The sequence below is a fragment of the Gymnoscopelus microlampas genome (assembly GCF_963454915.1).
Source record: "Gymnoscopelus microlampas genome assembly, chromosome: 4".
Taxonomy (NCBI): Eukaryota; Metazoa; Chordata; class Actinopteri; order Myctophiformes; family Myctophidae; genus Gymnoscopelus; species Gymnoscopelus microlampas.
The window spans coordinates 23,309,687-23,332,897 of NC_139941.1; the positions used below are offsets into that span (position 1 = coordinate 23,309,687).

General features: G+C 40.4%; 2 protein-coding genes across 14 annotated transcripts in view; one reads left to right on the forward strand and one right to left on the reverse strand.

The window, feature by feature from the left end:
* The window catches only part of sh2b3 (SH2B adaptor protein 3), a 79,319-nt gene extending 64,951 nt beyond the window's left edge, over positions 1-14,368 (forward strand). The window contains exons 5-8 of the mRNA XM_084054964.1: positions 3,690-3,781; positions 4,238-4,452; positions 11,564-11,741; positions 12,397-14,368. Of these exons, the coding sequence (XP_083911090.1) occupies positions 3,690-3,781; positions 4,238-4,452; positions 11,564-11,741; positions 12,397-12,824 (913 nt within the window). The 3' untranslated portion in view covers positions 12,825-14,368. The remainder of the gene's footprint in view (positions 1-3,689; positions 3,782-4,237; positions 4,453-11,563; positions 11,742-12,396) is intronic.
* A 4,770-nt stretch (positions 14,369-19,138) lies between these two features.
* atxn2 (ataxin 2) overlaps positions 19,139-23,211 on the reverse strand; it is a 35,102-nt gene continuing 31,029 nt past the window's right edge. For all 13 annotated transcript variants that reach the window (XM_084055755.1, XM_084055752.1, XM_084055760.1 and 10 more), the window contains 2 exons: positions 22,145-22,322; positions 19,139-19,663 (listed from right to left, as the gene is read on the reverse strand). In XM_084055755.1, coding sequence (XP_083911881.1) covers positions 19,635-19,663; positions 22,145-22,322 — 207 coding nt within the window. In that variant the 3' untranslated portion in view covers positions 19,139-19,634. The remainder of the gene's footprint in view (positions 19,664-22,144; positions 22,323-23,211) is intronic.

A 23,211-nucleotide genomic window follows, 5' to 3' on the forward strand; every position in this document is an offset into this window, starting at 1 on the left:
GCACACACACACGCGCACACACACATGCACACACACATATAAATACACAGAGAGAGCGTGAGGGTTAGAGAAGGAAGCCAGAACAAATCCTGCTGAAATGCTGACTTGAGTTCACAGAACTCTGAATAACAGGAAGACAAGCCTCCTTTCTCTTCACTGTGTGTGTGTGTGTGTGTGTGTGTGTGTGTGTGTGTGTGTGTGTGTGTGTGTGTGTGTGTGTGTGTGTGTGTGAGAGAGAGAGAGAGAGAGGGGGAGAGAGTTGAGAATACCCCCTCTGTAGCACTTCAAACGAACATCCTATTAACAAGCATTAACAGTTAATAAGATACGTATATGTCCTTATAAGATGCTTATTAACCTTATACTTGTTAATAAAAGCTATATTATTGTTTATAATTTATAATAGCATTGATAATACTATTAACAAGCATTAATTAACAGTTAATAAGTTACTTATAAGTCTTTATGGGATGCTTGTTAACTTTATTAATGCTATATAAGTCTTAATAATAGCATTGTAAACATGTCTATACATAGATTTTTAAGCAGTTATAAGATCATTTTTAAGACAGTTTTTAAGTTGCTTGATTCAGTATCTAGATATTTGATATTCATTTTATCAGACACACCTACTGTTTTTTTCTTTTTTGACAAGAAGGTCAGTTGGCTCTCATGCATTGAAGGAGGCATGAGCTCGGCCCTGGCCTCCCTAGGTTGGCAGAGGGAAGGTAGTGCCCAGGATTACATAGACAATTGGCACTGGGTGTAAAAAATAGGGTTACAAATTCGTGGGATAAAAATTTAGAGAAAAAAAAGACACACCTACTGTAGCGTTTTAACAGCGGGCGATTCAGGATAGTATTCTCCGGAAGTGCATTATTCGTCTATGAGAGCCGGCAACTACTGGCGATAGCTGGCGAAGAGGCGATAGCCGAAAAGTGGGCGGAGGGACGATGTTGAAAACATGGATATTTTTTATCTTTTTGACGATGTCGTCCGGCGATAGCCAATCAAATTCATGTGTTGCTATGTTTACCTTCCACACGTACGGTATACGTACATACGGTAATCACAGCAGGAATGCCCTCTGTGCGATTTTTATCACCCAGAGCCGCCTACTGTCTCCCGCTGTTAAAACTTACTGTTACTACAAACTCCATTTTAACCATGTTAGATTCTGGTTCTGGTCATTGATATTGTCCTTCTAATGCGTGAGAGGCCCGTGTTTTTTGTTTTTATTTTTCATTAAAATAATATAAACATAAATGAAAAAAGTAATATCAGTCACCAGAACCAGGGACATGTGTTTTAATGAGTCTAGCATTGTCTAAATTGAGCCTTGAATTCATGGAGATTGTTTTGTTTTTGTTGCATTCCTAAGCCAATAATTTGATGACCAGCGAGACTATCTGGTCTCCTACATCTCTGTACTCATCAAACGCCATGCCCCCTCCCGCTCCCTCAGGTCGGGTGATGCCAACATCCTGGACACCCTCTGGACAAATAAACGAACCTGGGATGACAGGGCCTTCTCTGTGGCTGCCCCCAAACTGTGGAACTCACTCCCAGCTCACATCAGAACTGCCCCCACCCTCACCATGTTCAAAACCACACTCAAAACCCACCTTTTCAGAATCGCATTCCCTACATAAAACCCCAACCCTGCCCCTCCTTTTTGTTTTGTTTACTTTTACTTTTCCTTTATAGTTTTAATCCTTTTAACTAGTCGATTCTAATAAAGTTGTTTTTATTCTGCTCTGTAAAGCGACTTTGAGTACCTAGAAAAACGCTATATAAATTGTATGTATTATTATATTATTATTATTACTGAGCAGCCACCCGGTCATCGAATTATTGGCTTAGGAATGTGACAAAAACAAAAAAATCTGCATGAATTCAAGACTTCATGGGGTGTGTAATTGATAGAAAATACGGGGGTGAACTACTCCTTTAACTACAATTTTGGCATCTATGTGGTCTAAAGTGGGAACGAGGCCTTATTAAGGTTAACGTATCCTTTATAGGCTCTGTGCATAACTGTCGTCCCGGGTTTCTTGAAGGTGGCACACCTATTTCCTGTTCCTGTTCATTTTCCTGTAGCTTCATTTGATTGACTGATTTCATTGGTCAGTATCATGGTCAGTATCATGGTCAGTATCATGTCAGTATCATGGTCAGTATCATGTCAGTATCATGGTCAGTATCATGTCAGTATGATGGTCAGTATCATGGTCAGTATCATGTCAGTATCATGGTTAGTATCATGGTCAGTATCATGGTTAGTATCATGGTCAGTATCATGTCAGTATCATGGTCAGCGTGCGCATGAACGTGTGTATGTGTGCGTGTACGTAAACCCTATATACTTCGTCGACCAGGGTCCCACAGGGGTTTGTACTCGGTCCCCTCGTTTTTTGACTCTACACCAAATCTCTTCGCTGAAAATAGATGATCATAACGCGACACGACGCAACATGAAGCATTGTGGGCTTGTAAATCTGCTATTTGGGCTGAATGTTTGCGTATTATTACATGCCCAGAATAGGCACGCTAGGGTTCGTGTGTGTAAGAGCATTCCAGACGTCTTGGAAATAAGAAAGGTCCTGAGATTCCCCCACAGAGTCTCAGTCCTCCCCCACACTTCCTTTCACAGGCCAGCACCATACACATGCACGTGCACAAATACGCACACAAAAATCATGCATGAAAGTAAGCAAGAAGTCGTATGTATGCCAAAGCAAATGCAGAGAACATACATTTTCAGTAAAGCATCCATAAAACCCACAAAGGATAACATAGAATATCTGTATATTTGGAATGGACGATATTCATTGTATCTGTTCATCAGTTGGGGCTTGATCATGATCATGTGTTCTGATCGAGTCCAGTACGGTTTGTGAATTTTCTCAAGCATTCACTCAGAAGCCAACAGTATCAGTTCTCCTTTTGGCTGCAGTTTGTACTTAGTGGTTGCTGCGCTGCAGATCTAACTTTCATATGGATTTTATTGCTTCTGTAGGATTATATGACAGTTGCACAAACTATTTACTTTGTGCTCTGCAGGGCTTCAATTGAGTGCAACAATGCGCCTCCTTTCATTTATTCTTTGTTTTTTTTAAGATACTCTTTTTTTTATGGCATTTTGATAAGTCCAATATGGTTTCTGAATGTTCTCAAGCGTGCACCCAGAAGCTAACAGTATCACTTCTCCATTTGGAAGTGACATATACATCTGTAAAATGTCGACTAATGTTGATTAACCCTTTACTGAATGAATGAATTATTTTATTTAAGTGTCATGCCACCTTGTGGCCCATCCCTCATGGGATTATATGACACCTTTTCAGACAGTTACAATATTCAAATAATAGTTTCATATACTGGTTACCGGTATTGCTGATCATATACAACAAATACCGACCGTGCAAAACTAAACAAAACATAACATGAATTACATGTCTCCTACTATCCCGGGTTTACTAATGGTTCATTTATACCTCGTCGTACAACCGTGTCTTTCGTCGGAAAATACCTGAAACTGATTTGCAACGTATTATTTTCGACAAGCGACGCGGTTGTAAGTCGCAATTCATTTACATTTTATTCCAGTGCCAAATCACAACAAGTTGTCTCAAGTAAAATTAGGCTCAACCCTGCATTGTATTTAAATGAACTCTCTGCTCTCTCAGGTCTGGCAGTGTGGATCTGGAGCCCCTCCCCCCACCAGCTGATATTTCTGTTCCAGCCAATCGCAGAGGGAGCTCAGAGTCAGGAAGTCTGGGTAAGTGGTGAGACATACCAGCTATGTCGCTGTTCATCGCCTCTTCCTCGGCACCTCCTGATTGAACACATGAAATGTTTCATTCAGTGGTGGAAGTAGCAATACAACAAAAGTACTCGGAGTTTTCAAAATGTTGTCAAATAGGTGATCTATAAGCTTGTAAATCGGCTATTTTTGAATAAACAAAATACTTTATAAAATACGGCTTATTTGGTTGATGTATGTTTTGTAATGATAATATAAATCTACAAATAACTAGTAAACTATATGTTTTCAAATAATTGTAGCAGACTAAAAAGCACAATATTTGCCTCTGAGATGTAGTCGATCGAGCAGAAGTATAAAGTAGTGAACAATTGACATAACCAAGTAAAGTCCCTCAAAATTTGACTTAGTAATTGTACTTGGTTACTTTCCACCACTGCTCTTCACTCCTCCCAATGTCAATTCCTCCAGGTTCGGTGACCTTTGCCCTGCCAGAGCAGACATACCATAAGACGGACCACTTCCTGTGCTCCTACCCCTGGTTCCACGGGCCCATCTCCCGGGTCAAGGCAGCCCACCTGGTGCAGAACTCCGGTCTCCAGGGGCATGGAGTGTTCCTGGTTCGACAGAGTGAGACGCGGAGGGGAGACTACGTTCTTACCTTCAACTACCAGTCAAAGGCCAAAGTATGTTGCATGTTGACCTTGGCTGCAGCTATTGATCATCTTCTTAGTGATTATTCTATCGTTTGCTTTTTAGATTAATCAAATAAACAAGAAGTTTCGGTAGCACTTTACAATAATGACCCGTTATAAAGCATTTATAAACGTTTATAAGTAGTTTGTAGACTATTAACAAATCATTAACAACCTGTTTGTTGACATTTGTAAATGATTACTAAAACCTTTATAACTACAGTTACAAATCATTTGTAAAGTATTAGTAAGTAGTGAACTATTCATGAATAAGCCATTTATATACATCTGTAAAAGATTATTAAATCATTTGTAACGACCCATTCTAAAGCATTTATAAACGTTTATAAGCAGTTTGTAGACTATTAACAAATCATTAACAACCTGTTTATTGACATTCGTAAATGATTACTAAAACCTTTATAACTACGGTTACAAATCATCTATAAAGGTATTAGTAACTATTCATGAATAAGCCATGTATAATACATCTGTAAATGATTATTAAATCATTTGTAACTGATGTTACATAATATATACAAGCTATTGGTAGCTTGTTCATGTTTAACATATGCTTTGTTAAACATTCCTAAAGTATCTATAAATCCTTAGTACATGTTATTATGTGCCCTATAGTAAAGTGAAGACAGTTCATCATTTACAACTGTCTGTTAATGTGTTTGTTCATGTTTAACATGCTTTGTAAAACATTCCTAAAATATCTATAAATCCTTTGTACATGTTATTATGTGCCCTACAGTAAAGTGAAGACAGTTCATCATTTATGACTGTCTGTTAATGTGGACTTTCTCCTTACCTGTTGCAAACTACCTGGCTTTCATGAATACAGACACCAAACAATTACTAGAATTATCATTCATGTTAAGCAAATGATGCGTAAGACATTCGTAAAGAGTATGTAAACCATTTGCAGACGTTATCATGAGCCTGAGCCTAGTTGCTTCTTTTGGGCTTGTTTTCATAGACCTGTCCGCTTGTTTCTTTTGCAAAATCTGGCAACACACTGATTACCTGCATTACACCTGCAGTAGCCTACTAGGGAGGAAGTGAACAGTGATGCAGTTGCAGACTGGACAGAAATATGTCTAATTCATGTTTTATGTGTTTTAACTGTCTTGTTGCAGGTGATCGAGGTAACATAAAATGGCTAATCTTACACACATGAAGTAGCATTATGACTAGGGGGTATTTTGATGGTGGCTGTTTGTATCCACAATGTTTGTTTTGATGTGTAGGCTAGTAATGTCCTCCATGCTTAGCAGTTTAGCTTAGCAGCTAAAGCTAACTTGCACTGGGAGGTGGTGACTGCAGAGGCTCCAAGCTGCTACTCTGTGATTCTGTTGTGATTAATTTCTTTGTTTAAATGTCAGTGTGTGTGCTGTGGCCAAGAGTTGCTACATTTTATATCTTAATAAATTGTTGTATACTTGTATACTATATAACGTTACTTTTGCCACTTTTTGATGTCACATGTTTTACTAATCACTGTTAAACATGAAATAATAATGCATAGTCTTCACTTTACAACAAGGCCCATGATAACGTTAGCAAATGGTCAACACACTCTTTACGAATGTCTTACGAATCATATATTAAACATGAAAGATAATTCTAGTAATTGTTTGGCATCTGCATTCATGAAAGCCAGGTAGTTTGCAACAGGTAAGGAGAAAGTCACATTAACAGACAGTTGTAAATGATGAACTGTCTTCACTTTACTATAGGGCACATGATAACATGTACTAAGGATTTATAGATATTTTACTCTACTCAGAGTCATAAGTTTACAAAATGTACAGTGAACGTCTGTGCGGTTTGTCTTCATCACTGAAAATAACGTACATGTAAACTGATATAAAACTGCTGTCATGTGCAGTTGGGGTGAAGAAACACAACCATTTCACTCCTAATAATACCTATTTGATTTGACATCCTGACTTGCTGCTGTAGCTGAGGCTTGAACCTGTTACCTGCGGCTCACTAGTCAGTGACTCTATCCATTCACCTACAGCTGTTTCCTTGGAATCTGTGGTTCTGAAACGTTTTGTTGTCAACCCCCCAAATTGACATGTATTTGGGCAGTGGACCCCAATGTGAAAAGATGTAGTGTCAGGGCCCCCCATGAAAAAGATTTATATTTATGCTGTAACACATTTTTTTTAAAGTTATTTGTCTTGTTTGTTGTTCAAGTCAAAGCACCAGGAAGACTGTACTTGTCAGCCATCTGTTAGCTCAATGGGTTGAGACGCAGTATTCATGATCCAGAGGCCTTGAGTTCAATTCCCATTGATGTCTTTCCTATGATTCTTTCCTTTGCAGACTGGCTTCCAGAAGATCAACTGAAAACTACCAGGAAGGCTATATTTGTCATCCAACTGTTAGCTCAATGGGTTGAGACGCAGTATACATGATCCAGAGGCCATGAGTTCAAATCCCATTGATGTCTTTCCTATGATTCTTTCCTTTGCAGACTGGCTTCCAGAAGATCAACTGAAAACTACCAGGAAGGCTGTACTTGTCAGCCATCTGTTAGCTCAATGGGTTGAGACGCAGTATTCATGATCCAGAGGCCATGAGTTCAAATCCTATTGATGTCTTTCCTATGATTCTTTCCTTTGCAGACTGGCTTCCAGAAGATCGACTGAAAACTACCAGGAAGGCTGTACTTGTCAGCCATCTGTTAGCTCAATGGGTTGAGACGCAGTATTCATGATCCGGAGGCCATGAGTTCAAATCCCATTGATGTCTTTCCTATGATTCTTTCCTTTGCAGACTGGCTTCCAGAAAAACAAGTTAAAACCACCAGAAAACCTGTAACTCTCAGCCAACAGCATAGCTCAACTGGTAGAGCGTCTGTCCAATAACATGACTTGACTTGACTTGAGTGGGTTCGATTCCCACTCGAGTCAAGTGTCCCTGGTAACTTGGGGCAACGGATAAATTGACTGATATCCTTAGTGATGCTTCCCTTTGCAGACTAACTTCTAGAAAAACAAGTTAAAACCACCAGGAAACCTGTAACTCTCAGCCTACAGCATAGCTCAACTGGTAGAGCGTCTGTCCAATAACATGACTTGACTTGACTTGAGTGGGTTCGATTCCCACTTGAGTCAAGTGTCCCCGGTATCTTGGGGCAATGGATAAATTGACTGATATCCTTAGTGAGACCGAATTGGCCAGATTCGGTTTCAGTTACTAAGGTGGTGACTGGATTTGAACCAGGACACTCCTACAAGTTATTCTACGGATATCAGTCAATTTATCCGCTGCCCCAATTTACCGGGGACTTGACGTTAGTGGGAATCGAACCCAGGACCGCTCCGTCCTGGGTTGTACTGGATTTGAACCAGCACACTCCTACAAGTTATTCTACGGATATCAGTCAATTTATCCGTTGCCCCAAGTTACCTGGGACACTTGACTCGAGTGGGAATCGAACCCACTCAAGTCAAGTCAAGTCATGTTATTGGACAGACGCTCTACCAGTCGAGCTATGCTGTTGGCTGAGAGTTACAGGTTTCCTGGGTGGTGGTTTTAACTTGTTTTCTAGAAGTTAGTCTGCAAAGGGAAGCATCACTAAGGATATCAGTCAATTTATCCGTTGCCCCAAGATACCGGGGACACTTGACTCAAGTGGGAATCGAACCCACTCAAGTCAAGTCAAGTCATGTTATTGGACAGACGCTCTACCAGTTGAGCTATGCTGTAGGCTGAGAGTTACAGGTTTCCTGGTGGTTTTAACTTGTTTTTCTAGAAGTTAGTCTGCAAAGGGAAGCATCACTAAGGATATCAGTCAATTTATCCGTTGCCCCAAGTTACCGGGAACACTTGACTCGAGTGGGAATCGAACCCACTCAAGTCAAGTCAAGTCAAGTCATTGGACAGACGCTCTACCAGTTGAGCTATGCTGTTGGCTGAGAGTTACAGGTTTTCTGGTGGTTTTAACTTGTTTTTCTGGAAGCCAGTCTGCAAAGGAAAGAATCATAGGAAAGACATCAATGGGATTTGAACTCATGGCCTCTGGATCATGAATACTGCGTCTCAACCCATTGAGCTAACAGATGGCTGACAAGTACAGCCTTCCTGGTAGTTTTCAGTCGATCTTCTGGAAGCCAGTCTGCAAAGGAAAGAATCATAGGAAAGACATCAATGGGATTTGAACTCATGGCCTCTGGATCATGAATACTGCGTCTCAACCCATTGAGCTAACAGTTGGATGACAAATATAGCCTTCCTGGTAGTTTTCAGTTGATCTTCTGGAAGCCAGTCTGCAAAGGAAAGAATCATAGGAAAGACATCAATGGGAATTGAACTCATGGCCTCTGGATCATGAATACTGCGTCTCAACCCATTGAGCTAACAGATGGCTGACAAGTACAGCCTTCCTGGTGCTTTGACTTGAACAACAAACAAGACAAATAACTTTTAAAAAATGTGTTACAGCATAAATATAAATCTTTTTCATGGGGGGCCCTGACACTACATCTTTTCACATTGGGGTCCACTGCCCAAATACATGTCAATTTGGGGGGTTGACAATAAAATGTTTCAGAACCACAGATTCCAAGGAAACAGCTGTAGGTGAATGGATAGAGTCACTGACTAGTGAGCCGCAGGTAACAGGTTCAAGCCTCAGCTGCAGCAGCAAGTCAGGATGTCAAATCAAATAGGTATTATTAGGAGTGAAATGGTTGTGTTTCTACACCCCAACTGCACATGACAGCAGTTTTATATCAGTTTACATGTACGTTATTTTCAGTGATGAAGACAAACCGCACAGACGTTCACTGTACTTTAGTACATTTTGTAAACTTATGACTCTGAGTAGAGTAAAATATCTATAAATCCTTAGTACATGTTATTATGTGCCCTATAGTAAAGTGAAGACAGTTCATCATTTACAACTGTCTGTTAATGTGACTTTCTCCTTACCTGTTGCAAACTACCTGGCTTTCATGAATGCAGATGCCAAACAATTACTAGAATTATCTTTCATGTTTAATATATGATTCGTAAGACATTCGTAAAGAGTGTGTTGACCATTTGCTAACGTTATCATGGGCCTTGTTGTAAAGTGAAGACTATGCATTATTATTTCATGTTTAACAGTGATTAGTAAAACATGTGACATCAAAAAGTGGCAAAAGTAACGTTATATAGTATACAAGTATACAACAATTTATTAAGATATAAAATGTAGCAACTCTTGGCCACAGCACACACACTGACATTTAAACAAAGAAATTAATCACAACAGAATCACAGAGTAGCAGCTTGGAGCCTCTGCAGTCACCACCTCCCAGTGCAAGTTAGCTTTAGCTGCTAAGCTAAACTGCTAAGCATGGAGGACATTACTAGCCTACACATCAAAACAAACATTGTGGATACAAACAGCCACCATCAAAATACCCCCTAGTCATAATGCTACTTCATGTGTGTAAGATTAGCCATTTTATGTTACCTCGATCACCTGCAACAAGACAGTTAAAACACATAAAACATGAATTAGACATATTTCTGTCCAGTCTGCAACTGCATCACTGTTCACTTCCTCCCTAGTAGGCTACTGCAGGTGTAATGCAGGTAATCAGTGTGTTGCCAGATTTTGCAAAAGAAACAAGCGGACAGGTCTATGAAAACAAGCCCAAAAGAAGCAACTAGGCTCAGGCTCATGATAACGTCTGCAAATGGTTTACATACTCTTTACGAATGTCTTACGCATCATTTGCTTAACATGAATGATAATTCTAGTAATTGTTTGGTGTCTGTATTCATGAAAGCCAGGTAGTTTGCAACAGGTAAGGAGAAAGTCCACATTAACAGACAGTCATAAATGATGAACTGTCTTCACTTTACTGTAGGGCACATAATAACATGTACAAAGGATTTATAGATATTTTAGGAATGTTTTACAAAGCATGTTAAACATGAACAAACACATTAACAGACAGTTGTAAATGATGAACTGTCTTCACTTTACTATAGGGCACATAATAACATGTACTAAGGATTTATAGATACTTTAGGAATGTTTAACAAAGCATATGTTAAACATGAACAAGCTACCAATAGCTTGTATATATTATGTAACATCAGTTACAAATGATTTAATAATCATTTACAGATGTATTATACATGGCTTATTCATGAATAGTTACTAATACCTTTATAGATGATTTGTAACCGTAGTTATAAAGGTTTTAGTAATCATTTACGAATGTCAATAAACAGGTTGTTAATGATTTGTTAATAGTCTACAAACTGCTTATAAACGTTTATAAATGCTTTAGAATGGGTCGTTAAAAATGATTTAATAATCTTTTACAGATGTATATAAATGGCTTATTCATGAATAGTTCACTACTTACTTATACTTTACAAATGATATAGCCTCCCTGAATGACTGGAGACCGGTGGCCCTTACTCCAATTGTGAGTAAGTGCCTTGAGAGTCTGGTGAGGGAATGTTGTTGTTCCTCTGAATACACAGATCCCTCCGCCTACGCACGGGGACTATTTTTTTAGGTTTTTGGTTCACAATGTTGCTTCCACGGCGTTTCAAATATCATCGGATTAAGGTAATTACGCTGGCAAGGGGATAACAAACAATGTTTAATACCTTGGCGGGTGATGTGTTAAAAAATAGTTTTGCAAAAATCGGCCTCCTGGTGGCGCTATAATAGGGCAATGTTAAAAGGGTGGCATTTGTTCCTCAACGTAGTGCGAATGTGTGTGCAAAGTATCATCGCAATCGGACGCTGCGTTCATGACTTGCGGCATTTTATTCAAAACGGGCCATTCCTGCAAACTTTAGATGTCAATCTTAGCCAATCAGGATGGAATATGAACTAATTATCCAACTAATCCGTCTTGATGACATGACTATAGAGATACTGTGTACAACTTCTGAGCTTGTCGATTGGCTTTTTCATCTATTTTTGAAACAGCGCTTAAGTGGGTAAACTGTTCCTCATTTATTTTGCTGTGGATCCCCTGAATCCACTTTGAGAACCACTTGTATAAGTAATGACAAAACAAATCTCTGATCTTGTTGATCTGCTATTTTCTCTGTCTCTCTCCAGCACCTGCGTCTGTCCTTAACAGAGTGGGGTCAGTGCAGGGTGCAACACCTACGCTTCCCCTCCGTCATGGACATGCTCAGTCACTTCCGCCTGTACCCCATCCCGTTGGAGTGTGGAGCAGCCTGTGTTGTCACCCTGTCCAGCTTCGTGGTGGCGGGTTCTAGCCCCGCATTGCAGGGTAAGGGTGTCAAAGAAAGTCTTCCCAATGGCACTGATGGCAGTACTGGATGACCAAGTTCATCATCAGAATGGAATCTATGACAGCAAGCTATGACTAAATACTTTGATAACGTTGACATTAGAATTGTAACCCATTAAGACCTGAGGCCGATTCTACAAATGTCTTCTAAATCCTAACAGTTTTCAGACAAAATGTATGTTGCTATATCAGTGGTACTCAAATGTTTTCATGTCAAGGACCCCCAATATTATATGTATTTGGCCACGGATACATATATTTTGAGGCCCCCACCTCAAAATGTTTTGTTCTGGGGACCCCCCCAGAAGCAAAGATTTGAGTTAAAAGTGTTCGCTTTAAAAATATATATATATATATTCAAAGATTTGCACACATTTTCAAGATTTTTCAAAAATAGCAGATCTACAAGCTCATTGTATATCTGCTATTTTTGAATAGCCTAAGTATAAAATAATGGTTAAAGTGGTTACACAAATTCTTCCTGGTTTTAATGGGTTAAATGTGTCCGAAATCACCCCATCCTGCCTCCAGCACTAGTAGCCTATCGCGAGCAGGGGTGCAGAGAATACGAAAAAAGTCATGACCTGTACATGGAGCTGAGCTCATCTCTTGTTTTGTCTTTAACCTTTCTCAGGTCAGCCTGCAGGAGTGGTCCTGGTCCCTTTCTCCCTGCACCGCTGGAGCTCCGAGCCCAGTTTGGCTCACTGCAGCCTGGCTAGCCGTCCTAGCCTGACGCCCTCCTGCTCCGCGACCCTCACAAGCACCACGTCAGCCACTGCCACCAACAGCACCACCTCCATTCCAGGCCTCAGCTCCCAGCTGACACACCACCACCACCACCTCCACCACCACCACCTGCCGCCACGCACCAGCAACCCCCTCCCGGATCCCCCTGCATCGGCCCCTGCGCCCCTGCGCCGGAGCGAGTCCGTGGGGAGGAGGCCCCTCCTTCGACTCCCTCACCCCCACCCACCCCTCATCCCGCAGCGGGACTCGGACTACGAACTGGAGCCGGAGCGAGGGCGTAAGCGGGCCATAGACAACCAGTACATGTTCCTGTGACCTCACTGTTCACCACACACAGCATACAGACATGCCTCTGTTACCCCGTGCCCTGCTTTAAATGGATGTGTGAGACTCACTGCACATGACGACGTGATGTTAAAGGACCATGCCCATGTCACTGAGTGTGATTGCCCATTTACAACATTGGACAGAAATTTCAGATAAATCTAGACTCTTTTTACATGAATTGCTTTGTTTTTTTATCTCTCATATTTGAGAGCACTGTCAGCACTGTTATTGAGCTCGCCTTACGCCCAATCTGAGAGCATCTTGAACTTGATATTAGTGGCTAGCTCTACCTAAGCCACTTACTCAACTCCACTCAACTCACAGTTTATTTATAAAGCACATTTAACATTTTCAACGCCAACCAAAGTGCTATACTGATTGAAACAATAAGACAGCAGGATAAAATGAAAAATAAATGATACAGTAAAACAGTCATGCTAGTGAAAGTAAACTGCAGCGTAGTTTTTGCAAGGGGGAATTAACCTACATTATACCTAGCAACATCTACTGAGTCTCAATGAGTTTCTCTGAGTGTGTTATCACACCCTCTCAACATGTATGTTTAGTAATGTGCATACAGTATTTAAACATACAAAGACGTTTGGGGGAAATTGTCTATATTATTGTAAAATATGGACAATGTTGTAAATGGACAACAAGACTGGTATGGATGGCCTTTTAATGATGAAGGGGATGATTATGATGACGACGATGATGATTTTATATAACAGACTCATGAACTTGAACTTGCAAGTCTTTGTCTGATGAATGGGTTTCTGTATGACCAAACACACACACACACACACACACACACACACACACACACACACACACACACACACACACACACACACACACACACACACACACACACACACACACACACACACACCAACACACTCATCTAGTGGTGGGCGAGAGCTCGTTGTGAGCGTCAGACCCCCGCACACTCCACTCGCAATGTCCACAATGAATGTATTTTTGGGGGGCAATTTTCTAATAGTATTGAGTATGATTAATTATTATTCTCTTACCTAATGATTGGGAGGTTGTTCTGCAAAGCAGAGCCACATGTGTAGCTGTCCTCCAGCCCTGGGCTACACTAAAACTGTTGCTTTTTGTTTTGTTTGTTGAAGAGGTGAAAAACTCCTGCAGGCGCATTTCAATTATGTAACGGAATCAATGGTGGGAAGATGCTGCCTGCAAAACGATTTATACCAAGCGCGTATTTCAAATATTTGAAAATAATGAATTGCTATTTTTGCCCAGGTTTGTTGGGGGGGGGGGATAAAATTGGCAAATAAAGATGCTTTAAGGAGGTTCTAATGTAGAGTGAACTTCCCTTTCCTCTCCTCCTGGCACATCCACACATACACAGTACACACATATTATAGCATCCATGTAAATTAAAAGAAACTATTGTCCCATACATGTATGGCCACATTTTGTTAAAAGCACAGTGAATTCTGTGTTTTCAACCAATCTGTATTTTATTTATTTACTGATTATTTTATAGAAATACCCCCCCGCCCCCCCCCCCCCCAAAAAGAAACCCCCCAAAAACAAACAAACGAAAAAACAAACACGTGAGTGAAGTTTCTTTGTGGAGAAGTTGATTCTAGAGACGGATCTGCCATCACTTTGGCTGCTCCAAGTCTAAGCTTCAGCCATTAAGCGGAACAATGCAAAAACTGATATCCGATCACCATTTCTTCTTCTTAATTATAACGGAAACTCGTCGCTGTTTTTGTGGTATGCGTGTGGGTGTTTGAACCACGGTAATGGAACTCAAAAGACAGATTTGTGCACTGAAGCCATGTGAACTGGGCGAAACAGTGGGCCTGCATGCTAGCACTGGTCCGAGGCCTCAGCCTGTTGCACCAGGCTCTCGTTACGCAGTGGGGCCTGGATCAGTGGTTCTCAAAGTGGGGTCCTTGAGGGGTTTCCAGGGGGTCCCCAGCCAAATTGATAGTTAGAAACCAAGTTGACCCTTATGTGTCTGTAACTCAGTGTCCAAATGGAACCAAATGGACCCGTTCTATTTGTACACTATCAGAGTTAAATGAACAATGATGATACTACAGTGTAGACCGGGGGTCCCGGAGATCAAAATGGTATCAAATGGGGGTCTGTGGCCTAATGCAAATCAAACTGGGGGGTCCTTGAAATTAAAGTGGTTGAGAATCACTGCTATAACCGTAAAAAATCTTCTCATATGAGGGTCCCTGGCACATCTTTTCAAATGGGGGTCCATGGACTGATATGTGTAAATTCGGGGGTCCTTGACATGAAGAAGTTTGAGAACCACTGGCCTAGATGAACTCAGAATATTGCAGTTGTCTATCATATCGCTCTTGAGAGTTCCATTTCCAGTTAACCCCGCTATGAAAGAGTGGAGTAGGGAGGGAGGCCGTATTCTAGTGTCTAGGATAGAGGTCCTCATAATCAATATACCAGGGCAAAATAGTCATTGATTACAGTTTAGATATTTGTAACACTTCATGATGGGATCTAGCTCATCTTGGTCTCAATGATTTTCACTTCTGTGGATGCTAAACATAAAGCAAGAGTCAAAGAAATGTTTAAAAGGTTTAAAACTATTTTCAAATATATTTTCACCCTGGTTTGTATCGGGCCCTTAAAGGGCTCTCAGAGGTAACACAGTGATGTGATGCAGCACCTGAAAGGCAAGGACTCTCTCTCTCACACACACACACACACACACACACACACACACACACACACACACACACACACACACACACAGAGAGAGAAATGTACTTAGAGCAAGGCAAGTCATTCTAGAACATGCCTAAATGAAAAACTGTCTACTGAAGTCGCTTGAATCCTGGTGCATCACATCACTGAGTGTACATTTTACACTCACAGCATTAATTTTCATTTCCATCTCATTATGTAGTTCTCTACAACTTCACCACAGCAACTCGGAGAAAACCAAGGAGAAACTGTTACAATACTTTCAGTGGAGCTGGAGTTGGGAGTGCTGATTTAGGGTCAGTCCCATTCTTGCTTAATGTTAAAAATGGACCTGAGATCAGCTGTCCTACATTGAACATTGTCATTTATAACAGTGGGTTTCAACCAGGATACCATTGAGTGTGCCTAGATGTGCCTTGGGATGTTGCACAAATAAATAAAAGGTAAATCACAGCAATAATATTACAGCCCCACTTTGTTCCTCTATGCAATATGGGCTTGGATCACCAACTATTTTAGCTGGTCCTTTTTTTATGATCATACAAGCAAACAATTATTATACAGTATGTGCCTTGGAATTTTGTGCCTTGAGATATCAAAAGGGTTGATAACCACTGACTGTGTAAGGGACATGAGCACAGTTCTATTTAGCTCACAGGTGTGAGAAAGTTCTGTTGCCCTGAACTGACCTTGGTCTGCCTTCATCATTTGCATTCAATGTTCTGTAATCCTACACTTCAGTGAGAGAAAGAATTAATCAACCAAATCAATATCTCTGAAATAACCTTAAGATGGTGCTCAAGTAGTTCCTAGGAAAAACAGTCCTATATGCTGAGCTCCATTACAACAAAGTTAGTATGTCCTTGGTGTCCAGTTTTGTTGGATGGCAAGTTATGTTTCTTCTCTTCCAAACCAGGGCTGGGTTTCTCAAAAGGATCTGAAATCGTTATTTTGCTTCCAGCGAGCTTGTGGTTTAGCCATTTTTGACCACCAGTGAAAAAAATGTTCAATTCAGTCCAATTCATATTTAATTAATTCCTATACATAAAAAAATGACAAGCACACATTTCATACAGTATAAACATGAACCTATACATCAAAAAGGTAAGGATCATCTATCATTGGTTAAGAATCTTAATAGGTGCCGATATGAGCATTCTACCCTCTGTTCCATCACATGATGGCCATAGTTCTGGGATACTTTTGAGAAACGGGGGTTCTATTCTAGTGCCTGACTGTTTTGTTTCGGTTTGTCTTCTCATCTCGCTTAACACTAACTTAGCAGTTGCGTATTCACCTTAAGTAAGCTCATTCTGAATTTATGATATAGTCCTCTCTCTGTCTTGCCACTTATCATTGTAGTTTCCTGTTTTTTTCCCCCCTGAGAAAAACAGAAAAGCAGGTTGATTTCCTTATGAACATGACCAAAGGAAATCCACTTTCGATTATTCCTCTCATAAGTCAGCCTAGTCTACCAAAGGAATATTTCACTTTCAATGGTTCTCTAGTTCATGTTATGTACCACAATCAAGACTGACATAGTTCAGCTGTTTTTGACAAGGATGAGACATTTTCAGCAAAAGTACGGTTGGTCTTCCTCCCCTCACATGCTTGGTGTAACCCAACTGATCCACAGCCCCTAGCCTGAACATTAGCAATTTTGCAAAAAGAAAGCAACGGTATCAGAAAATATCTCGACTATCAGTCTCTTCTCATTGTTTGCTAATAGTTGGAAAGAATGACTGTGCCTTTGCCTGAAAGCTGCTGTTGCTTTTGCCCCCCTGAAAGCTTAGGGCGTGATGTGGCGCAGAACTTTATAGTGCAATATCTGAGAGATGTCCATTGCTTTATCCCTCAAGTGTGGCACATTGAGAACATTCCAACACTTGACATGAATCTTTGCACTTGCTTATAGATCAAAGTAAAAAAGAATATTGAGCAGCACCAGCAAATTCCTAAAATGGCAAGTTCCCTGAATTCAACATTGGATTTTATATAGCAATACTGCAGAATTGCTATTTTCTTCAATATTGCATACCCCAGTTTCAATAAAAGCGAATCAAGTTTTATGCAAGTGATTATTCCCTGTGTACCTCAACCTTTGAATTTAACGCTTTGACTCTTTCCAGTCTCCCGGCAACACCTTCTGTCTCACAGAGTCTGTTTTAAAGAAAAACAAGTCTAGCTGATGATTGTAATGTGTTCTCAATACTGTTGACTCCGTGTTTGTTATTTAGCACTGTAAACATTCCAGTTCATTCTTCCCCTCTGAAGCCAATGACACCATGACAAAGCTCTTCCATCCATCATTGTTTGTGTTGTGATCCCGTTCAGTTATGATAAGCATTCTAAGTTATATAAATATATATATATAAATATATCAACTGTATATTTGACATTTTGTAAAATAAAGCTAACCGAAACAAGTAATTCATGACCCATGGTTTGTGGTTTTTGTGTTCTCTCTCTAGTCCAGCGAGTTGTGAGCATGTACTGTGGTCCTCATTTCTATAGCAACTATTTCTAGTCCAGTCCTCCAGGCCGCAAGCCAACCAAAAGACAGGCCGTAGGAGGACTTTAAAACAAATATCTTTCATGTCATGATACCACTACAAAGGTCTTCCTTGTTCAAATGAGTTTAGGTTATGTTCAGTACCACCTTAATTTATATTTAAGATCGTTTTGACCACACCTCATATGCGCATGGTGTATTAAGACCCACCCAACTCACATTAACTCTCATTGGCCTCATGCAAGTGCATGATAATAAATATTTATGTACCATTTTGGTCACCATAATTGAGGATCATGACCATCATAGAGATGGGTTTTAAAAGTAGTTATGTTTGAAATGGGTTTTATGAACATTTTAAGTAAGGTTAGGCATTGTTAGTACGGTTAATAATTATAGGCGTTAGTGGTTAAGGTTAGGGTTAAGACCTGGGGAGGGCAGATCTTCAGCCCTTTCTAGGGTGGCCATCTAGTGACTCATACTTATACGTTTAAAATATGTTTCTCACAGCAATACAATCCGCATGGATCCTTGTGAGGTAACCCATTTTAAAAAAATGACAGAAGCACGCAGTTGTCCAGTTTTTAAAACTTTTTTATTGTTTTTAATTTTTTTTGCTCATTTTTTAAATTATTTATATTATCTACAAAGTAAAAGTTTCTTCTTTTTTTTAACTTAAAAGTTACACAATGGTCAGGTGAGAATTGGGATCTGATCACCTCAGCCATCAGTTTCATAAATAATGTTTTTTTTTCTCCTGTCCTCTGGCTGCCAAAATGTTGTGTTTGTTAATTCACAGGAAGCTTCTCGTCACTTTTGTTTTTAGTTTGGTTAGAAACCTGTTGTGTAGTTTGGAAACAAACGCAGCACATAGCAGCAGCAGCAATAGTTAAACAGTAAGGTTAATACTGTCTAAAACTTGGAAGAATTCTTTTTTTTTCCATAACAAGGTGCAGACAAAATACAAGTTCCAGTTTTTTTCTCTCTTCTTCACTCACAATCATTTCCTCACTCTTTTATGCCTCTTAATTGGCAAGCTGACTCATGTTGCTGTTAGGGATCCCCTGAAGTGGTGTGTGGGTGTGGGTTCCAACTATGTGTGTGTGTGTGTGTGTGTGTGTGTGTGTGTGTGTGTGTGTGTGTGTGTGTGTGTGTGTGTGTGTGTGTGTGTGTGTGTGTGTGTGTGTGTGTGTGTGTGTATATATATATACTATCTATGTATATGCATGTGTGTATTATCTCTGTGTGTGTGTGAACAGGGGGAGAATAAGGGCAGTCCTCTGTTAATATTAGAACGCTAGCTCGTTAAAAACATGTCACTGCATCAGTCTGTTAACATTCTCTTATTGCCTGGTCTGGAAGAGGAGAGGAGGGGAGGGGAGGGGGGGGATGGATTGATGGAGGGAGGGGGGGCAGAAAAGCTGATGTGGTCGCATGTCTTGTGTGTATGACAATAGGGGAGGAGGAGGAGAGGGGGGCTGGTCAGGTCTCTTCATCATGTGGTCGTGGAGGTTCTGGTGGAGAAGCATGAGGCAGAGTGGGTCCCTCCGCTCAGCAGCACTGCCCTTCTACAGCTGCTGCTGATGGTGAGCTTGCACTGCCGGTGGGAAAAGGGGAAGAAAAATACCATTTCATTAACAGCTTTCAACATGATGTCTCTATTTTGGGAATGTCATTATATGGGGCGTCGCAATGGCCCATGTGTTGTGAGCTTGTAGATAGGCTATTTTCACCATTCATCGTACAATCGTATAGAAATTCAAGGTCGTCTGTACAACTGTACAAAAAACATGCACAGATTTTATTATGTTATGTGAATGTGTGTTGTTTTGTTGATTTGAAAAGATATGTGAAAGAATGGATGCATATTAACTTTTGAAATGCCTAAAAGTTACCTTGAATATTTTTTGTCTTCACTAGTCTACCCAAACCAAAAATACCTGACAATGCCCAACACCCGGTTCTGTTCAGTTTGGTTCAGCTCGGCTCAGATTCTATTATCTCAGGTCCCAGGTCTGTTTATCATTATGTGTAATACCCAAGTGGATCTGAGAAGACCCGTACTCAGTGCTGATCAGGAGAGAAAAACAAGTGCTGTGTGATGAATAGGCTGACCTAGGATCAGATTACTAGAGAACAAAACAAGGGGGGAAAACGTTAAGCTACGCATGCATGGATGCATGCCTGGCTGCCAGTGTTTTGGGAGAGTAAATCAAACTATACCTCCATGGCATCAAAGGTGATTTGAACTGAAAACCCAAAACACCTTTATAATGTATGCGTTTCCCATTCAATAGTTCTTAGCTTCATTTGATTGGCTGCTGAGCCAATCAAATGAAACTATGTGAAACTGACCCGGAACAGGACATGTTTATGCCTCCTTCTGGAAACGGGAAGTAAAGTTGTGCATAGAGCCTATTGTAATCATTAGTTTTAGTCAGGTTCATATACCCAACAGAATAGGTTGGTTCTGTAATATCTCAGAACAAATGGGATCTCGGAATGAACTTCACAGGTCCAATTAGGGTTCGGTTCCAAAACATGTTGGAATCGGATCTCAGAATGAATTTAACGAGGCTGTTAGCATTTAGGTCTTTCATTTAAAAAACATAGCCGGAACTGATCGGATCTCGGAATGAATTTAACAAGACCCATTATGGTTCAGGTCTGTCATTTTGAACCAATGAAGAGCTCTACCTCATACCTCACCTACTGAGGAAATGTTTTATGTGTTTATCATGGAGGGGGCAACAGTGTAGTCTTTTACTTCACCTGGCATGGTCTCAGTATTTTAATTTTGCTATTAAGAATGCAAATCAAAAACTGGAATTATTTTATATAGAAAGCACAGAAACGTGCTTGTCCAGAAGTTATTCTCCGTCATAGCTGGATGGTGCTTATTGTATTTATAAGAAAACATAGATAAGAAGCCAGATGTAGTCAATGTCTCCATATTTCTGGATACAGTCAAGAAGGATGGATCCCATGCACAAATTGTGCTGGACATGTCGCACTGACAACACTGGGACCAGACAGCTCGCTGGGGCATAAACACAATTAATCAACTAAGTTTGGCGATCCACGGAAGTAGAATGAATCTATGAAGTGGTTAAAGCACTGTTTCAAGGCAATCAATATGACCAAGAAAGCGACACTCTGCTGGAACGTTTGGACCTTTGAACCCTGACGATCAGAAATACTGTAGAACCTTTCTGAAGACAATTGCCTTTCCTGAGAGTTTCACAACATCAGTGCAATCAGTTTTCCCATAATAGTACAGACAAACCAGAAGAAAGCTACTGCACCTTTATCTCGATAATATAAGACTGTCATTTCAATTAACGACCCCACATCACCTTGTACTCAAACAATACTGTAACCAGGTCCATCACTGACCTCCAGAGCAGTAGCACACTAACTATGACTGCAAAATAACCTTTCCAATATCACTACACCAGAATCTGGAACACAATCCCCCTTATCTATCAGAACCATTACATCACCCTCATGCACACACATTAACCACACCCGATTACAAATCAGTCATGTTCCCACTGACCTATTCTCGGAACCCGCGTCTCCATCACACTTCTCTTTAAATGTCTTCTTTCTGTAGATGACACACACCAACATAGTGCCACCTACTCACCCCTCACTCACCCCTTTATTTAAAGATAAGCTAGACAAGATAAACCTTTATTGATCTCCGTGGAGAAATTCAGGTGTTGCAGTAGCAGCAACAGCAGCAAGCGTGAAACACAGGATGGGTGCAAGTTAGAGTAGAGAGATAACAAGATTCAATAAAATCTAGATTTAGGGCCCTATTTTCTGAGACCTGAGAACTGATTTTTAGCGTCTTGCAGATTGTATAGTGTCTATACAATCTGCTTCGCGCTAGATTGTATAGATTTCACAGCGCCATGCGCCAAGTTGCGTTGATCTCAAATAAAAATAATAATAAAATAAAACAAATAAGTAATAAAAATTATTTACAAAACAGCAATAATGACATAAAATACAAAAAAAAAACAATTTGTTACGGTTCATTAAGTATGCTGGTTTGGTCAAAGTAGTGTACCTTGTGGGTGTGCCAGGTAGGAGAAGTGTGTGGTGGAAGAAACTGGGATGGGGTTGAGGGCGGTCTGTTGCATGGGGGGCTGGGGACCCCCCGGAGGACCCTGGGTAGCCATCAACATCATTGGGGGATGTTGGGGTGCCGCATGGTGAGATTGCACTAAACCAGACTGCATATGGGCCTGGAGGGGGGCAGAGAGAGAGGGAACACGTGGATGTTGGAGTGTGCAAGAGCCAATCAGACTTGGATTAAGAGAAGAAAGAGAAGGGGATTAAAGAATGACATCAAAGAAGGACTTCAATAGTCAGTAAGTGATCTCACAATGACAACATTTGACCACACAGACATCCTGCCTACAGAATGTGTACATAGCTCAACAATGTCATTAACAGGTGAAGCCACATGGTCGATCAAGCACAAACAATCCTTTTACCAAGTGAAGAATGCCCTCTAGTGTATTTTGTCTTTCTTGCACCAATTACCAAAACACTTTAATGTGTTTCCATAATAACATTAATAACCTTTTTTTTAGGGTGTCATTCCAAAGATTTAAAAAAATCGACGTACTGTGAGCTTGTAGATCAGTTATTGTTTTCCGGCTTGGCCGAGACTATATTTTTACCCCGGTCCGTCCATTTGCAAAACAATTCTTTATATGACTCCTACAGATTTTGTTCAAACATCACGCCAATCGGTTCACATTATCTCTACAGTCATGTGATCAAGACGGATCTGTCCGATTTTTCATATTCCATCCTGATTGGCTAAGATTAGCTTCCAAAGCTTGCAGGAGTGGTTCGTTCTGAACAAAATGCCTCAAATCATGAACGCAGCGTTCAAGTTTTTTCATCGTATGTCAAAGTAGAAAATTTCAATAAATACATAAAATGATAATAAAATAAATAAGTAAAAGAAGACAAAGCAGAAAACAGGGCTTAAGTGGTCAAACACAACAAAGTTGATCCAAAGTTCTTCACAGGACAGCCAGGATAGCATAAATCCAGAGGGATGCACGCACACCACATATACCAACACATATGCAAGATCACAGCTTAAAACCAATTAGTAAA